Here is a 14543-nt window from a genome sequence, read left to right as displayed (position 1 = left end):
CAGAAGCACGAGGTGTGGATGGCTTGCGGCACTGACAGGCGATGCAGGAGCGGACGTATTTGCGAATATAACCGTACATTCCGCGCCAATAGTAGCGTTGATAAATTCTTTGAAACGTCTTGACTACACCAGGATGGGCACACTGAGGGTCGGCATGGAAAGAGGCGCAAATTTCATGTCGTAAATGGCGGGGAATGACGAGAAGCCATCGTCGACCATCAGTCATATAATTGCGGCGGTAGAGAAGACCGTCTCGTAGGGCAAAGTGTGGTGCTTGACGGCGTAAAGTCCGAGAAGGCGCAGCGTTGGGAGAAGTGGACACGATGTCAATAAAAGATGCGAGCCACAGGCCTTTGCGCTGCTCCGCAGGCATATCAGCGATGGTTAGAGACGAGAGGACGGGATCAGCCGCCGTCGAGCAAGCAGGTTCGCTGGATAGAGGAGAACGAGACAGAGCATCGGCGTCCATGTGTTTACGGCCAGAACGATATACAACGCGAATGTCAAATTCCTGAAGGCGGAGGGCCCATCGTGCTAGGCGGCCGGACGGGTCTTTAAGAGAGGACAGCCAACATAACGCGTGGTGGTCGGTGACGACGTCATACTGGCGACCGTACAGGTAGGGTCTGAATTTCGTTAGTGCCCACACAATTGCCAAAGACTCCTTTTCTGTAACTGAGTAGTTGCATTCAGCTTTAGAGAGAACACGACTCGCGTAGGCGACGACGTATTCTTGAAAGCCGTTTTTCCGCTGAGCCAAGACAGCTCCGAAGCCAACGCCATTCGCATCAGTACGGACCTCGGTGGGTGCTGTCGGGTCGTAGTGGCGAAGGATTGGTGGCGATGTCAAAAGATGGCGCAATGCGGTGAACGCTTCGTCGCACTCGGCCGACCATTCACTCAACTCACTGTTTCCCCCGAGTAGCTTCGTCAGGGGTGCAATAATAGAAGCAAAGTTCCGTACGAAGCGCCGAAAATACGAGCACAGACCTATGAAGCTTCGAAGTTGCTTGAGTGAGACCGGTTTAGGAAACTCTGCGACTGCGCGTAGCTTGGCCGGATCAGGACGAACACCTTCCTTAGAGACGATGTGACCTAAAATTGTCAACTGCTGGGCACCGAAGTGACACTTCTTAAGATTCAGTTGTAGGCCAGCGTCAGTAAGACAAACCAAAACTTGCCGCAAGCGCTCTAGGTGCGTAGCGAAGTCAGTGGAAAAGACAACAATATCGTCCAAGTAGCAGAGGCAGATGTGCCACTTGAACTTCCGCAATATGTTATCCATCATTCTCTCGAAAGTGGCGGGCGCATTGCACAGACCGAAGGGCATCACATTAAATTCATAAAGGCCATCCGGCGTCACAAATGCGGTCTTCTCTCTGTCACAGGCGGCCATTGGTACTTGCCAGTAACCGGAACGTAAATCAAGGGACGAAAAGTACTCGGCACCTTGGAGGCAATCAAGAGCATCGTCTATACGCGGAAGGGGGTAATTGTCCTTGTGGGTAATTTTGTTGAGGCGTCAATAATCGATACAAAAGCGAAACGAACCATCTTTCTTCTTTACTAGCACCACTGGTGAATACCAGGGGCTTTGAAATGGACGGATCACACCACGTTGTAGCATGTCCTCAACTTGCTCATTGATCACGCGACGCTCTGCCGCTTACACACGATAGGGGCGCTGTCGAAAAGGCGTGTTAGAGCCGGCTTGAATGTGATGCATGACTGTGGAAGTGCGACCGAGAGCTGTGTGGGCAGCGTCGAACGCGGAGCGAAACGTCTGTAAAAGGGCCACAAGCTGCGTCCGGTAGGTGGAAGGAAGGGCGTCATCGATGGCGGTTCGGAAGAAGTCGTCTGGCAACGAATCAGGCGTCGGATCGGACTGCAGAGCATCGATGTAGTTACCACGGTTGGTCTCGGAGGCATCCAGGTCAGAGAGAAGGTGGGCTGGTTCAATAGAAGCGGGAGATTCCCCACGTAGCAAAGTAATCGGGCGCGGAGACGGATTGTAGATGAGTAGCTTCGTGAAGCCACCGTGAACATCGAGAACAGCAGACGGCAGCGGCAGGTGCTTGCGGTAGATGAAGGATGCAGACGGCGTAAATAGAACACTAACGGCTGACACGGCAGGACACGAAAGAGGCACAAGGGCACAAGCCTCTGGAGCTACGTCGACATCTTCAGCGATGGTGAGCTTTTGAGGACACACTGAACGGTTGTCGTCGTGCAGTACGTCGCACAGTGCAGAAAATTGCACTTCAGCTCGGGCGCAATTGATCACGGCGTTATTTTTAGACAAGAAGTCCCGTCCAAGGATTGCATCGTGAGAACAAGACGACAAAACTACGAATTCGACACTGTATAAAAGACCTTCAGTGACGACACGCGCTGTACATGCTGCTAAAGGTGCAATCCTCTCTTCGCTGGCAGTGCGGAGCGACAAACCGTTAAATGGCGTTGTAACTTTTCGTAATCGTCGGCAAAGTCGCTCATGAATCACAGACACCGCAGCACCTGTATCGACCAGCGCATATTTAAGACAGACCATCGATAGAGATTACTATAACGTTCGTGGGCAAAATATGAGGCCTTGAGCTTTTCGCAGAGCACGCAGTTCTCACCTCATGAACCGCGGAACTTAGTTTCCCTCATCAGCAGTGGGTGGTCGCCGGCACATTGGTGACAGTGACCTACGACGTGGAGAAGGATGATGGGTCGTATACGATTGCTGTTTGGCGGCGTATGCAGGCGAAGACGGAGAAGACGGAGAAGAACGAAGCAGCGGTGGGGAGTACTCCGAAGACGCAGGCTCGGGACGCGCAGCCATGTGGCGACGGCACCGACGGGCCACGTGTCCAGGGCAACCACAGTAGTAACAAATTGGGCGATTGTCCGAAGTGCGCCACGGGTTGTAATAGCGCGGAGTCGCAGGATGAAGCGGAGCCGTTTGAGGAAGCGGTGCATGGCGTAGGACAGGCTGCATGGGTGGTAACGGCTCAGGCGGAGGCCGCGCAGCCACTGCCGCGTAGGTCAAAGGGGCTGGGACAGAAGGTTGGCTATATTGTACTGGTGCTCCAACGTATGTCAAGGGAGCGACAGCAGGAGCTTCAGGAAGCGTGGGAAGTGCTTCTGTGACTTGTTCCCGGATGACTTGCTGCAACTTTGGCACCGACGGAGAGGAAGCGTTAGGACGATGGGGAACGAGGGACAGTTGACGGGCAACTTCTTCTCGAACGAACTGCTTGATTTGTTGCAGCAAGAAGGACTGTTCTGCGTCAGCTGTTAAAGCTGCAAGAGGCTCCTGGTGTGAGAGTGAAGAATGAGTGATTTGACGGCGCTTGCGTAATTCCTCAAAGTTTTGGCATGCATTGATTACGTCGACCACGGTTGCTGGGTTTCTGGTCAGAAGCGTCTGGCACGCGTCATCGTCGATTCCTTGTAAAGTATGGCCAATCTTGGCATGTTCTGTCATTGAAGCGCCCACGCGCTTCCACAGGTCTGCAACATCTTCAATATAACTTGTAAAATTTTCGCCGGGTAGCTGTGCACGGCCGCGCAAGCGTTGCTCAGCGCGCAGCTTGCATGCGCACTGCAGGCCTCCCGAAGATATCGGAAAAAGTGGTCTTGAAAGCAGACCACGAGGAGATATCGGCTTCGTGGTTGCGGAACCACAGGTTGGCAACGTCAGTTAGGTAGAATATCACGTTATTTAATTTGAGACCGTCGTCGCATTTGTTGTGCGTACTGACCCGCTCATATGAGGACAGCCAATCTTCGACGTCGAGGTCGCCGGTTCCGCTGAAGATAGGAGGGTCCCGTTGGCGCAAAGCTCCAGCGCAGAAGACGGGGGACGAGAAGGCGGTTGGACTAGGAGTCGTAGCATCGGTCATGGCTGTTGTCGGTAGTGTGCGGCTGCGAAGCTCGAGGGCGGACAGATATATATATATATATATATATATATAGGATGCGAGAACATTTAACGAACTTGGCCGCTTAAAAAAATTATAGAGCGAAGGGTACGCTTCATTTAAAGAAACATTTTATTAGACTCGACGTTTCGACCAGAAGCTGGCCTTCATCAGGAGTGTGAATGCAAGCAATGGGAGTAGGTTTTATATGCAAAGAGTGGAAAGAGAGACAGGTGCGCAGAGTACAATGGCATTGTAGTGATGGTAGGGGTAAAAAGCAGGTGCAGACGGGGAGTGGAAGAAAGTGCAGGTGGGAAAAAAAAGAAAAAAAAACCGGCACATGGAAGGAAGCAAGTAATAGGTATGACCCCAGGCGACAAAAGCAGGAATTGTGTGACCTTCATTGTGTGTATGGTGGGGGAGGCTGACAGTCCTTTGGGCCACCTGCAGTAAGCTTGACTTGGCCATTTTGGGTGTGTTTGAGGAAGGAATTTACGGGGTAACTGAACTTTGAAGTGGAGAAAGAATACCAGGGCTCTCATTAATACCGGCATGCAGGGCATTAAATTTAAATATAAAGTACGATTCTCGCTGTTCGCGGTTGCTATGGAAGCCGCTCTGGAGCAGGAAAACTTTAAGTTTGTCGAATTTGTGACTTTTCTGTTGCAGGTGTTTGGACAGGGGAAGGTGGGGGAGAGATTTGGTGTGTGCGCGATGGTTGTTGAAACGAATTCGGAAGGGGTTCTCGGTCTGCCCTATGTATTGCATTTGACACTCGCCACACTCGAGCATATATACCACGTTCCTGGAGTCACAATTCAAATTTCCGCGGATGGAGTGTTTAAAATCAGAGTGTGTGCTCTTTGCCGTGGTCGTTGTTTGCATGTGTTTGCAAACTTGACACCTATTTTTTCCGCACGGCATCATCATCATCATCATCAGCCTGATTATACCCACTGCAGGGCGAAGGCCTCTCCCATATTTCTCCACTTAACCCGGTTCTGTGCTAGCTGCATCCACTTGACCCCCTGCGAACTTCTTAATCTCATCCGCCCACCTAACTTTCTGCCGCCCCCTGCTACGCTTTCCTTCCCTTGGAACCCAGTTTTGTTACCCTCAGCGTGCCCCGCCGGGGTGGTGCAGTGGTAAGACGCCCGACTACTGTGCCGGAGTTCCCGGGATCGAATCCCGGCCTCGGCGGCTGCGTTTCGATGGAGGCGAAACGAAGTGGCGTCCGTGTGCTGTGCGATGTCAGCGCACGTTAAAGATCCCCAGGTGGTCGAAATTACTCCGTAGCCCTCCACTACGGCCCCCCTTTCTCTCTATCCACTTTCACTCCCACCTTTATCCCTTCCCTTACGGCGCGGTTCAGGTGTCCACAGAGCAAGTGTGACAGATACTGCGCCTTTCCCTTCCCATGAACCAACCAACCAACCAACCTCAGCGACCATCGGTTATCCTCTCTTCGCACTACATGTCCTGCCCATGTCCATTTCTTCTTCTTAATTTCTACTAGAATGTCGGTAACTTGAGTTATTTCTCTGATCCACTCTGCACGCTTTCTATCGCTTAATGTTACCCCTACCATTTTTAGTTCCATAGCCCTCTGGGTTGTCCTCAACTTAGGTAGAGCTCTCTGTTAGCCTCCACGTTTCAGCCCCATAGGTGAGTACAGGCAAGACGCAACTGTTGTATACTTTCCTCTTGAGCGATACCGGTAAGCTGCTAGTCATAATCTGCGAGTGCTTGCCAAATGCGCTCCATCCCAATCTTATTCTTCTTGTTATTTCCTTTTCATGGTCTGGATCTGCGGTTACTACCTGTCCTAAGTAGACATACGAGGCTGTTGAACATTACCTTAGTATTGATTTTCAAGCCTACCTTTCTACTTTTTCTGTCTAGGTCATCAATCATTATTTGCAGTTCATCCCCCGAATTGCTTAGCAAAGCAATGTCATCAGCAAATCGTAGATTACTGAGGTATTCTCCATCTACCCTTATCCCTAACTGCTCCCATTCCAAGTCTCTGAATACTTCCCCTAAACAAGCTGTGAATAGTACTGGGGAGATTGTGTCTCCTTGCCTAACACCTTTCTTTATGGGAATTTTGTTACTTTCTTTATGCAGAACTATGGTTGCTGTGCAGCCGCTATATATATCTTCCAGCACTTTCACGTATGGCTCGTCTACCCCCTGATTTCGCAATGCCTGCATCACCGCCGAGGTTTCAACTGAGTCAAATGCTTTTTCGTAATCAATGAATGCTATGTATAAGGGCTGGTTATATTCCGAGCATTTTTCTGTCACCTGATTGATGGTATGGATATGATCGATAGTAGAGTACCGTTTCCGAAACCCTGCTTGATCCTTTGCTTGATTGCAGTCTAAGGTTGTCCTGATTCTATTAGCGATTACCTTAGTAAATACCTTATACGTAACAGACAGTAAGCTTATTGGTCTGTAATTTTTCAGGTCCTTAGAGTCCCCTTTCTTGTGAATGAGGATAATGTTTGCATTCTTCCATGGTTCCGGTACCGTCGATGACACCAGGCACTGCGTATACAGGTGGCCAGGTTTTCTAGCACGATATCCCCCCCGTCCTTCAGCAAATCTGTAGTTATCTGATCCTCTCCAGCTGATTTCCCCCTTTTCATACTTTCTAGTGCTTTCTTGACCTCGTCCTTCGTCACTGGTGGAACGTCTGACTGTTTTTCCCTACCGCCAATCTCATTACGGTCCTGACTACTTTGGCTACTGTAGAGATCTGTATAGAACTCCTCGGCTACTTTGACTATCTTTTCCGTATTAGTGATGACGTTGCCCGCCTTGTCCCTTATCGCATACATCTGGTTTTTGCCTATGCCCAATTTCTTCTTTACCGCTTTAAGGCTTCCCCCGTTCTTTACAGCATGCTCAATTTTCTCCATGTTATACTTCCTAATATCGGCCACCTTGCGCTTATTGATTAGCTTCGATATCTCGGCCAATTCGATCTGGTCTGTTGGATTCCGCACGGCATACAACCCACAATATCTGCTTTATCGATAGTAGAGTGTACTACATAATTTTGTAAATTTTTTGGTCGTCTGTATGTAACCCGCGGAATCAAAGAAAAAATTTTGGAGAGGCGATCACTTTGTTCGATGATGTTAAAGTGTTTTTTTTAGTATTTTGTTGATGTTCGGAAGGTTGTTTGCGAAAGTTAAGACCAGGTTTGAGCGGTGTTCATTTTGTGCTGCCGGCCGGTCTTCCCCAAATGTTTCATTGCGATCAATTAATCCCGCTTTTTGGATGGCATCATCAATAATAGTTGGCGGATAGTGCTGGTGTTTCAGAACCTCCCGCATACGGTTGGAATTTTCCTCGAAATCTTTTGAGCGTGAGCAGATTCGTTTGAATCTTATTGCCTGAGAGTATGGAATTGATGTTTTGCAGTGGCGCGGGTGGCAGCTTTTAAAATGAAGGTATTGTTGTCTATCCGTGGGCTTTCTGTAGACATTGGTGATTAGTGCCCCGTCTTCAAATTGAATTAATGCGTCCAGGAAGTTAATTTGAGTGGAGGAGTAGGTATGTGTGAATGAGATGTTGGGATGTATGTTGTTAAATGAGGTAATGAATTGGATGAGTTAATGCTCGTTTTCTGTCCATATGATAAATATATCGTCTAGGAAGCGTTTATAAAAAGCTGGATTTTTTTGGGTACGAGCGTAGGAAGTCAGATTCAATGTGATCCATGAATATGTTAGCATAGTTTGGCGCCATTTTCGTTCCCATGTCTGTACCACTGATTTGTAGGTAATACGAGTTGTTGAATTCGAAGGAATTGAGTTTTAGAACCAGATTAGCGAGTGATGCGATGGCGGTTGGGCTAGGGGAGTTTGAGGCTTTGTGTTTTCATATGATGTGATCAGAGCTTGGATCCCGTCCTCGTGCGGAATGTTCGTGTAAAGGGACACCACGTCAAGGGTCACTAAAAGGGCTCCTTTGGGGACAGTAAATTTAGATAACTCTTTCAGGAAGTGATTAGTGTCGCGTATGTAAGATGTATGTTTGGGAGGGATATGTTTGATGAGGGAATCGATGTAGTTAGATATTGGTTCTGTGAGGGTGCCAATGCCGGATACGATTGGTCGACCGGGATGATTTTCTTTGTGCACTTTCGGGAGAATGTAGAAACGCCCTGGGGACGGATCTATTGCCCCTAGTGCCTTTCTTACTCGTGGTAGTATTTCCCCTTTCTCGGTGAGTTGCTTTAGAGTTTGTGTTATAATTTCCTGGTGTTCGGCAGTGGGATCTGATGGGAGTAATTCATAGAAATTTGAGTTGTTGAGTTGGCGGTATCCCTCGCTAATGTAATCGTCTTTGTTTGAAATTACTATACCACCTCCTTTATCGGCAGGTTTGATGACGATTTCCGTTCGCTGCCTAAGGGATGTTAAGGCGTTACGTTCTTTTTTTGAAATGTGTGAGGGTCTGGGCCTGTAGGTCTCGAAAGCGCGAAGGATGTCCCGCTGTATAGCTTTTATGTACAAATCCAGATGTTTTTCCCTCCCAGATCTAGGGGTCCACTGTTCCTGAGACCGGGGAAGTGAGGCAGAATTACTGTTAGGTTTTTCGAAAAATATTCCTGTAGTCATAGGGTTCGTGAAAAATTGTCTAGATCCTTAAGTAATTTGTATTCGTCATATTGTCCCATATTTGGGCAGAATTTCAGTCCACGGGATAGGAGTGCTGTTTCTTCCGGGGTAAGTGCTGCGGTTGAGAAGTTAAGAATGTTATGCTGAGAGTGTGGTCTGTCCGGTGTTTGGTTAGAAGTGTTTAAGTGGGTTCTTGAATCGTTTGCTGTATGATTAGACTGATTTAAAAAATTAACAGGTTGTGGTATCGCGCCATGCTCAAGGTTTATATAAGGGACGTTACCTCTTTGAAATTTTTTACACTTCTTAGTCCAAATTTCTGTAGCTCTCCTGCACTGGAAGACCTCAAGCTCGTTGCCCTCAGTTGTTGATAGTATAATGTTGTGACGAACCCGCCCCTCCTCCCGACTCAGCGATGCCAACGTCTCCTCGCAGTGATTTATGGTTATTTTCAGAAGTTTAAGTGATGCATTGTGGAGTTCTTGGCTCCAAGCCAATTTATGGGCATTCGAAAGGTTGTTCATTGACGGAATTAAATCTACAGAAAGGCCCTTCGGTACCATATTCGACTGGAGATAAATTTTAAGGGCTTTTACATGGAGCTGGTGCCTGATTCGTTTGTCTAAAATTTTTCTTGCTTTTAAGAAATGCTTGGCGTGCTTGGCATCATCTGAGGAGGGAGCAGTAGGCGGGCGAGCTCGGTCAGCCCGTCAGTCCCGCTTAATTCGCTGCGCTGAGCCGCAGCGTCGCCTGAGGTCATACCTTTGTTTCGGTGTAGCGGCGCCTTCTGGACGGTCGTTTTCATTGGAAGGAGGCTGTTGGTGTCCCGTTGGGTCTCTTGGAGTGGGCGTGCTGACGTCATTTCCGATGTCCTGCATGGTGGAGGAAGCTTGCTGGGATCCAAGTGTTGCAGCTGAGAGTGAATCCATCCGGGATCGGGGCCTCGTCGAAGTGGAGACCGGGGATGTGCCGGCTTGCACAGCAGGCGTCGGCACTTTCTTCCACTCCCCGCCTGCACCTGCTTTTTACCCCACCCGTCACTACAATGCCAATGTACTCTGCGCACCTGTCTCTCTTTCCACTCTTTGCATATAAAACCTACTCCCATTGCTTGCATTCACACTCCTGATGAAGGCCATCTTCTGGTCGAAACGTCGAGTCTAATAAAATGTTTCTTTAAATGAAGCGTACCCTTCGCTCTCTCTCTCTATATATATATATATATATATATATATATATATATATACAGCTCCAGCGCAGAAGACGGGGGACGAGGAGGCAGTTGGACTAGGAGTCGTAGCATCGGTCATGGCTGTTGTCGGTAGTGTGCGGCTGCGAAGCTCGAGGGCGGACAGATATATATATATATATATATATATATATATATATATATATATATATATATGGACACTTTAAAATTGACTGTGCAGATATATATATATATAGCTGCATTTGCGACCCGGACTGAAAATCCTCTGTTGATATTTGCTCCTCAATCCAACCTTATCGAAGTCTTTGTGGATGGTGTTGCTGTCTCTGCCTTTATTGACACTAGTGACCAACTCTCTGTTCTCAGTTCCTCGTTTCGTCGTCGCCTGAAGAAATTCCTAACGCCAGCAGTTTCGCCCGCCGTTCGTGTCGCCAATGGCAGCCCTGCTGCCGTGTTGGTATGTCTAGCGCCCGTGTAGCCATTGCTGGTCGTCACACACCAGTCTTATTTCACCGTGCTCTAGGAATGCCCCTGTTGAAAAGGCGCAGTCAGTGGGAACGCCACTGTTGGAAAGGCGTAGTCAATTGGAACGCCACTCCCGAGTGATGCATCTGACAGCGTAGCCAGGCCAAAAGTACGCCGCTTTATTTCCAGATCAAGGGGTATTATATAGTCAGAGGGGTGAGGAGAAAGAAGGAAAGAAAGAATGAAAAGATTGATGCCGTTGCCGGTTCATAGATGGCGATAGCAGCCCCCATGACCTGATCCTTGGCGTTGACTTCTTGACCGCTCACTAAGCCCTTATTGACTGCACAACCGGCATTCTACTCCTGGACCTTCCCCTCTGCTCTGAAGACCTTTCCACGCCACCTCGCCTCCGCTCAGCAAAATATTCCCGCCTCGCTCCGGAAGCTGTTGTTGATATTCCTATGTGCCTTTCCCGACCTTTCCCGATGGAGACTACCTGGTGTGCCCAACTACAAACGTCGTCCTGCAGCGCCACGTCATCCTCCAACACCTCATCGTACACGTATCTCAAAATCGCACCACTCTCCTAGTCATAAACTTCAGTTTGTCGACTCAAGTACTCCCCGGCAGAATTTCATTAGCTGAACATTCCCCGCTGCCCGACTGTGAAGTTTCAGCCCTAACTACCGACCCTCCTTCTGCACCTTGCACAGCCCCTACCTCTTCTATGTTGTCTCCTTTACACCGTGATCCTATTTCCGGCATGATTGTGGCCGACCTGCAACCCGACACTGTCGACACGCTCTATAAGCTGTTACTTTCATATAGCGACAATTTTTATTTTGAGGCCCTACCTCTTGACAAAACGTCTGTTGTACCCACCGCATCGACACCGGCGATGCTGCACCTGTTCAAAAGCGGCGGTACCATGTCCCTCTTTCCGAGCGCCAGGTGATTCAACGTCAAGTCGACAAGATCCTGGCCGACAACGTCATTGAGCGTCAAGCAGTCCCTAGGCGTCACCTGTTGTGCTCCAGAAAAAAGGTGGGAGCTGGAGATTCTGTCTCAACTATGACCACCTCAACAAGTTGACCAGAAAAGACGTCTACCCCCTCCGCGCATCGACGATGCACTTGATTGCTTACATGGAGCCAGCTACTTTTCCTCCATCAACCATCGCTCTGGCAACTGGTAAATCTCCGTCGATGAACGAGACCGCAAAAAACGGTATTTATCACTCCTGACGGCCTCTATCAATTCAAATTAATGCCTATTTGTCTATGGAGCGCCCCTGCAAATTTCGAACGGATGATGGACTCGTTGCTGCGCGGCTTCGACTGGACGACTTGTCTTTGTTACTTAGACAACGTCATTGTTGTTTTGTCCACTTTTGACAGCCACCTCTCTCGCCTTTCTACCATTATCGAGCTATTCCGCCGCGCCGGCCTTCAACTCAACTCCAAGAAATGCAGTTTCGGCCATTAGGAAATCGAAGTTCTTCGCTACTTAGTGAATGCTGCTTGTGTTCAGCCTGACCCAGATAAGATTCGCGCCATTTGTACTTTTACCACACCACGTTCATCTAGTGATGTTCGAAGTTTTCTTGGCTTGTGTTCGAATTTTGTCGTTTCGTCCAGAACCTCGCAGCGTATTTGGGTTTGCTCGGTACGGTGGCTCCGCAAGGGACAAAGCAACAGAAGAGACGAAGAAAACGGGCTGTTCCGACTAGCATCTACCGCCCCCAGGAGCCGAGCAGCCTAGCGATTAGCGGCGCATGCTTTTTCAAAGGGCGTCACGTTGGACGCGGCACTAGCTTGAGAGAGCCTATAATACTATTACTACTACTACTATTACTACTACTAAATAATAATAATAATAATAATATTAATAATAATAATAATAATAATAATAATAATAATAATAATAATAATAATAATAATAATAATAATAATAATAATAATAATAATAATAATAATAATAACAACACACAGTAATATTTCTCTGCTAAATATTATTAATAATATTATTATTATCATTAGTAGTAGTAGTATAGAGGAAGACGCGTTTCACGAAGTTGGCACTGAATTGTCTAGTTAATGGCCAAATTAACTGGCTAAATATTATCTTCAAAGTTTTAATTAATAATAATAATAATTGGTTCACAGGAAGGGAAAGGCGCAGTATCTGTCACACGTGTCTGTGGACACCTAAACTACTCCGTAGCCCTCCGCTGCGGCTCCTCTTTCTTCCTCCCTTGTGTCTGTGGACACCTTCATCCCTTGGTGTCCACAGACCCAAGTGTGAGATACTGCGCCTTTCCCTTCCTGTGAACCAATTAATATTATCATTAATAATTAAAACTGTGAAGATAATATTTAGCCAGTTAATTTGGCCACTTAGTGAAACGAGTCTTCCTCTATACTACTACTACTACTACTACTACTACTACTACTACTACTACTACTACTGCTACTACTACTACTACTACTACTACTACTACTACTACTACTACTACTACTACTACTACTAATAATAATAATAATAATAATAATAATAATAATAATAATAATAATAATAATAATAATAGTAGTAGTAGTAGTAGTAGTAGTAGTAGTAGTGATAGTAGTAGTAGTAGTATAGGCTTTCTCAAGCTAGTGCCGCGTCCAACATGACGCCCATTGAAAAAGCATGCGCCGCTAATCGCTAGGCTTCTCGGCTCCTGGGGGCGGTAGATGCTAGTCGGAACAGCCCGCTTTCTTCGTCTCTTCTGTCGTTTTATCCCTTGCGGAGCCACCGTACCAAGCAAACCCAAATACGCAACCTCGCAGCCCTTGCTCGCCCTCTCACCGCCCTAGTGAAAAAAAATGCGCCTTTCTCTTGCGGCCCTGACCAAGCTGCAGCTTTCTCCGAACTTACCGCTCCTCTCACCAATACACCCGTTTTGGCCCATTTCAACCCTTCGGCCCCTACCTAGGTCTGCACTGACGCTAGTGGTCACGGCATTGGAGCTATCCTCGCTCAGCGACACCACGACCACACCTGAGTGATTGCGTATGCCAGCCGCCTACTATCTAGGGCAGAACGAAATTACTCTATCTCTTGTTATGGCTATTGCGAAATTCTGGCCTTATTTGTTCGGACGACCTTTTACTGTTATCACGGACCACCATGCCTTTTGCTGGCTATCTTCACTGAAAGATCCTACTTGACGTTTGGGACGCTGGGCGTTAAGGTTGCAAGAATACACCTTTTTCGTGGTTTATAAGTCTGGTTGGCTTCACCAAGATGCAGACTGCTTGTCCCGCCAACCTGTCGATCCTCCCATGTCTACAGCCTGTGCCATTGACACATGTTTCCTGTCTTAATCGGCCTTTCCCAACAGCGCCAACGAACAGCGCTTGGACGCCGCAATCCGGTCTATCATCGACCGCCTGATTACCGTCCTGTCTCATCCCGCCCTCGCCATGTTCGAACTCTAAGGGGACGCACTATAACGCCGCAATATGCGGCCTGATGGCGCTGAGCTCTTGCTCGTTGTTCCGAAATATCTGCGCTCCACCATCTTGGAACAATTTCATGATGTTCCCACCGCTGGACATCTTGGCGTGTCCCGCACGTATTACAGCATGCACCGACGTTTTTACTGGCCGGGTCTCTATCGCTCAGTTCAGCATTATGTGGCCGCATGTGAGCTGTGCCAGCATCGGAAAAAACTATCCGTATTGCCATCAGAACACCTGCAGCCAATATCCATCCCGACGGACCCGTTTTTTCGTGTTGGTGTTAATTTGCTTGGACCCTTCCCGGTCTCTGCGTTAGGCAACAAATGGATCGCCGTAGCGACCGACTATGTTACGTGTTATGCCATTACCAGCGCGATCCCGACTAGCTGCGCTATAGACGTCACTGATTTGCACCGCCACGACGTGATACTACAACACGGTGTCACTCACGGATCATGGTCGCTGCTTCCTCGCCAGAGGTGTTGACAAGCTACTTCATGTATGCACCATCCGCCACAAATTTACCATCGCCTATCATCTTCAGACCATAAGCCTTACAGAACGCTTCAACCATACGCCCACTGATATGTTATCCATGTATGTCTCCGGCGACCATCGGGATTGGGATATTAATATATCCTTTGTAACATTTGCCTATATCTCTTCTCGTCATGATACCGCTGGCTACTCTCCCTTTTACCTGCCCTTTGACCAACACCCATTACTCCTCTTTGATACATCGCTACCCACTACTGACGCCGGCACTAGTACTTACGCTCGAGATGCCATATCTCGCGCTAACGACGCTCGCTAC

The 14543-nt window shown here is 48.1% G+C and overlaps 1 protein-coding gene across 6 annotated transcripts in view; it reads left to right on the top strand.

The window, feature by feature from the left end:
- The window catches only part of LOC146193337 (uncharacterized), a 131048-nt gene that overhangs the window by 52369 nt on the left and 64136 nt on the right, over positions 1–14543 (top strand). For 2 of the 6 annotated variants that reach the window (XM_084602688.1, XM_084602687.1), the window contains one exon: positions 9327–9713. The exons of the other annotated variants lie outside the window; for them this stretch is intronic. In XM_084602688.1, coding sequence (XP_084458814.1) covers positions 9327–9643 — 317 coding nt within the window. In that variant the 3' untranslated portion in view covers positions 9644–9713. Of the gene's footprint in view, positions 1–9326; positions 9714–14543 lie in introns of those variants that run through there. 6 annotated transcript variants of the gene reach the window in all.

This window comes from Amblyomma maculatum, chromosome 4, assembly GCF_055883805.1.
Source record: "Amblyomma maculatum isolate TAMU_Amacu chromosome 4, ASM5588380v1, whole genome shotgun sequence".
Taxonomy (NCBI): Eukaryota; Metazoa; Arthropoda; class Arachnida; order Ixodida; family Ixodidae; genus Amblyomma; species Amblyomma maculatum.
This window is presented reverse-complemented; position numbering and strand designations above follow the sequence as displayed.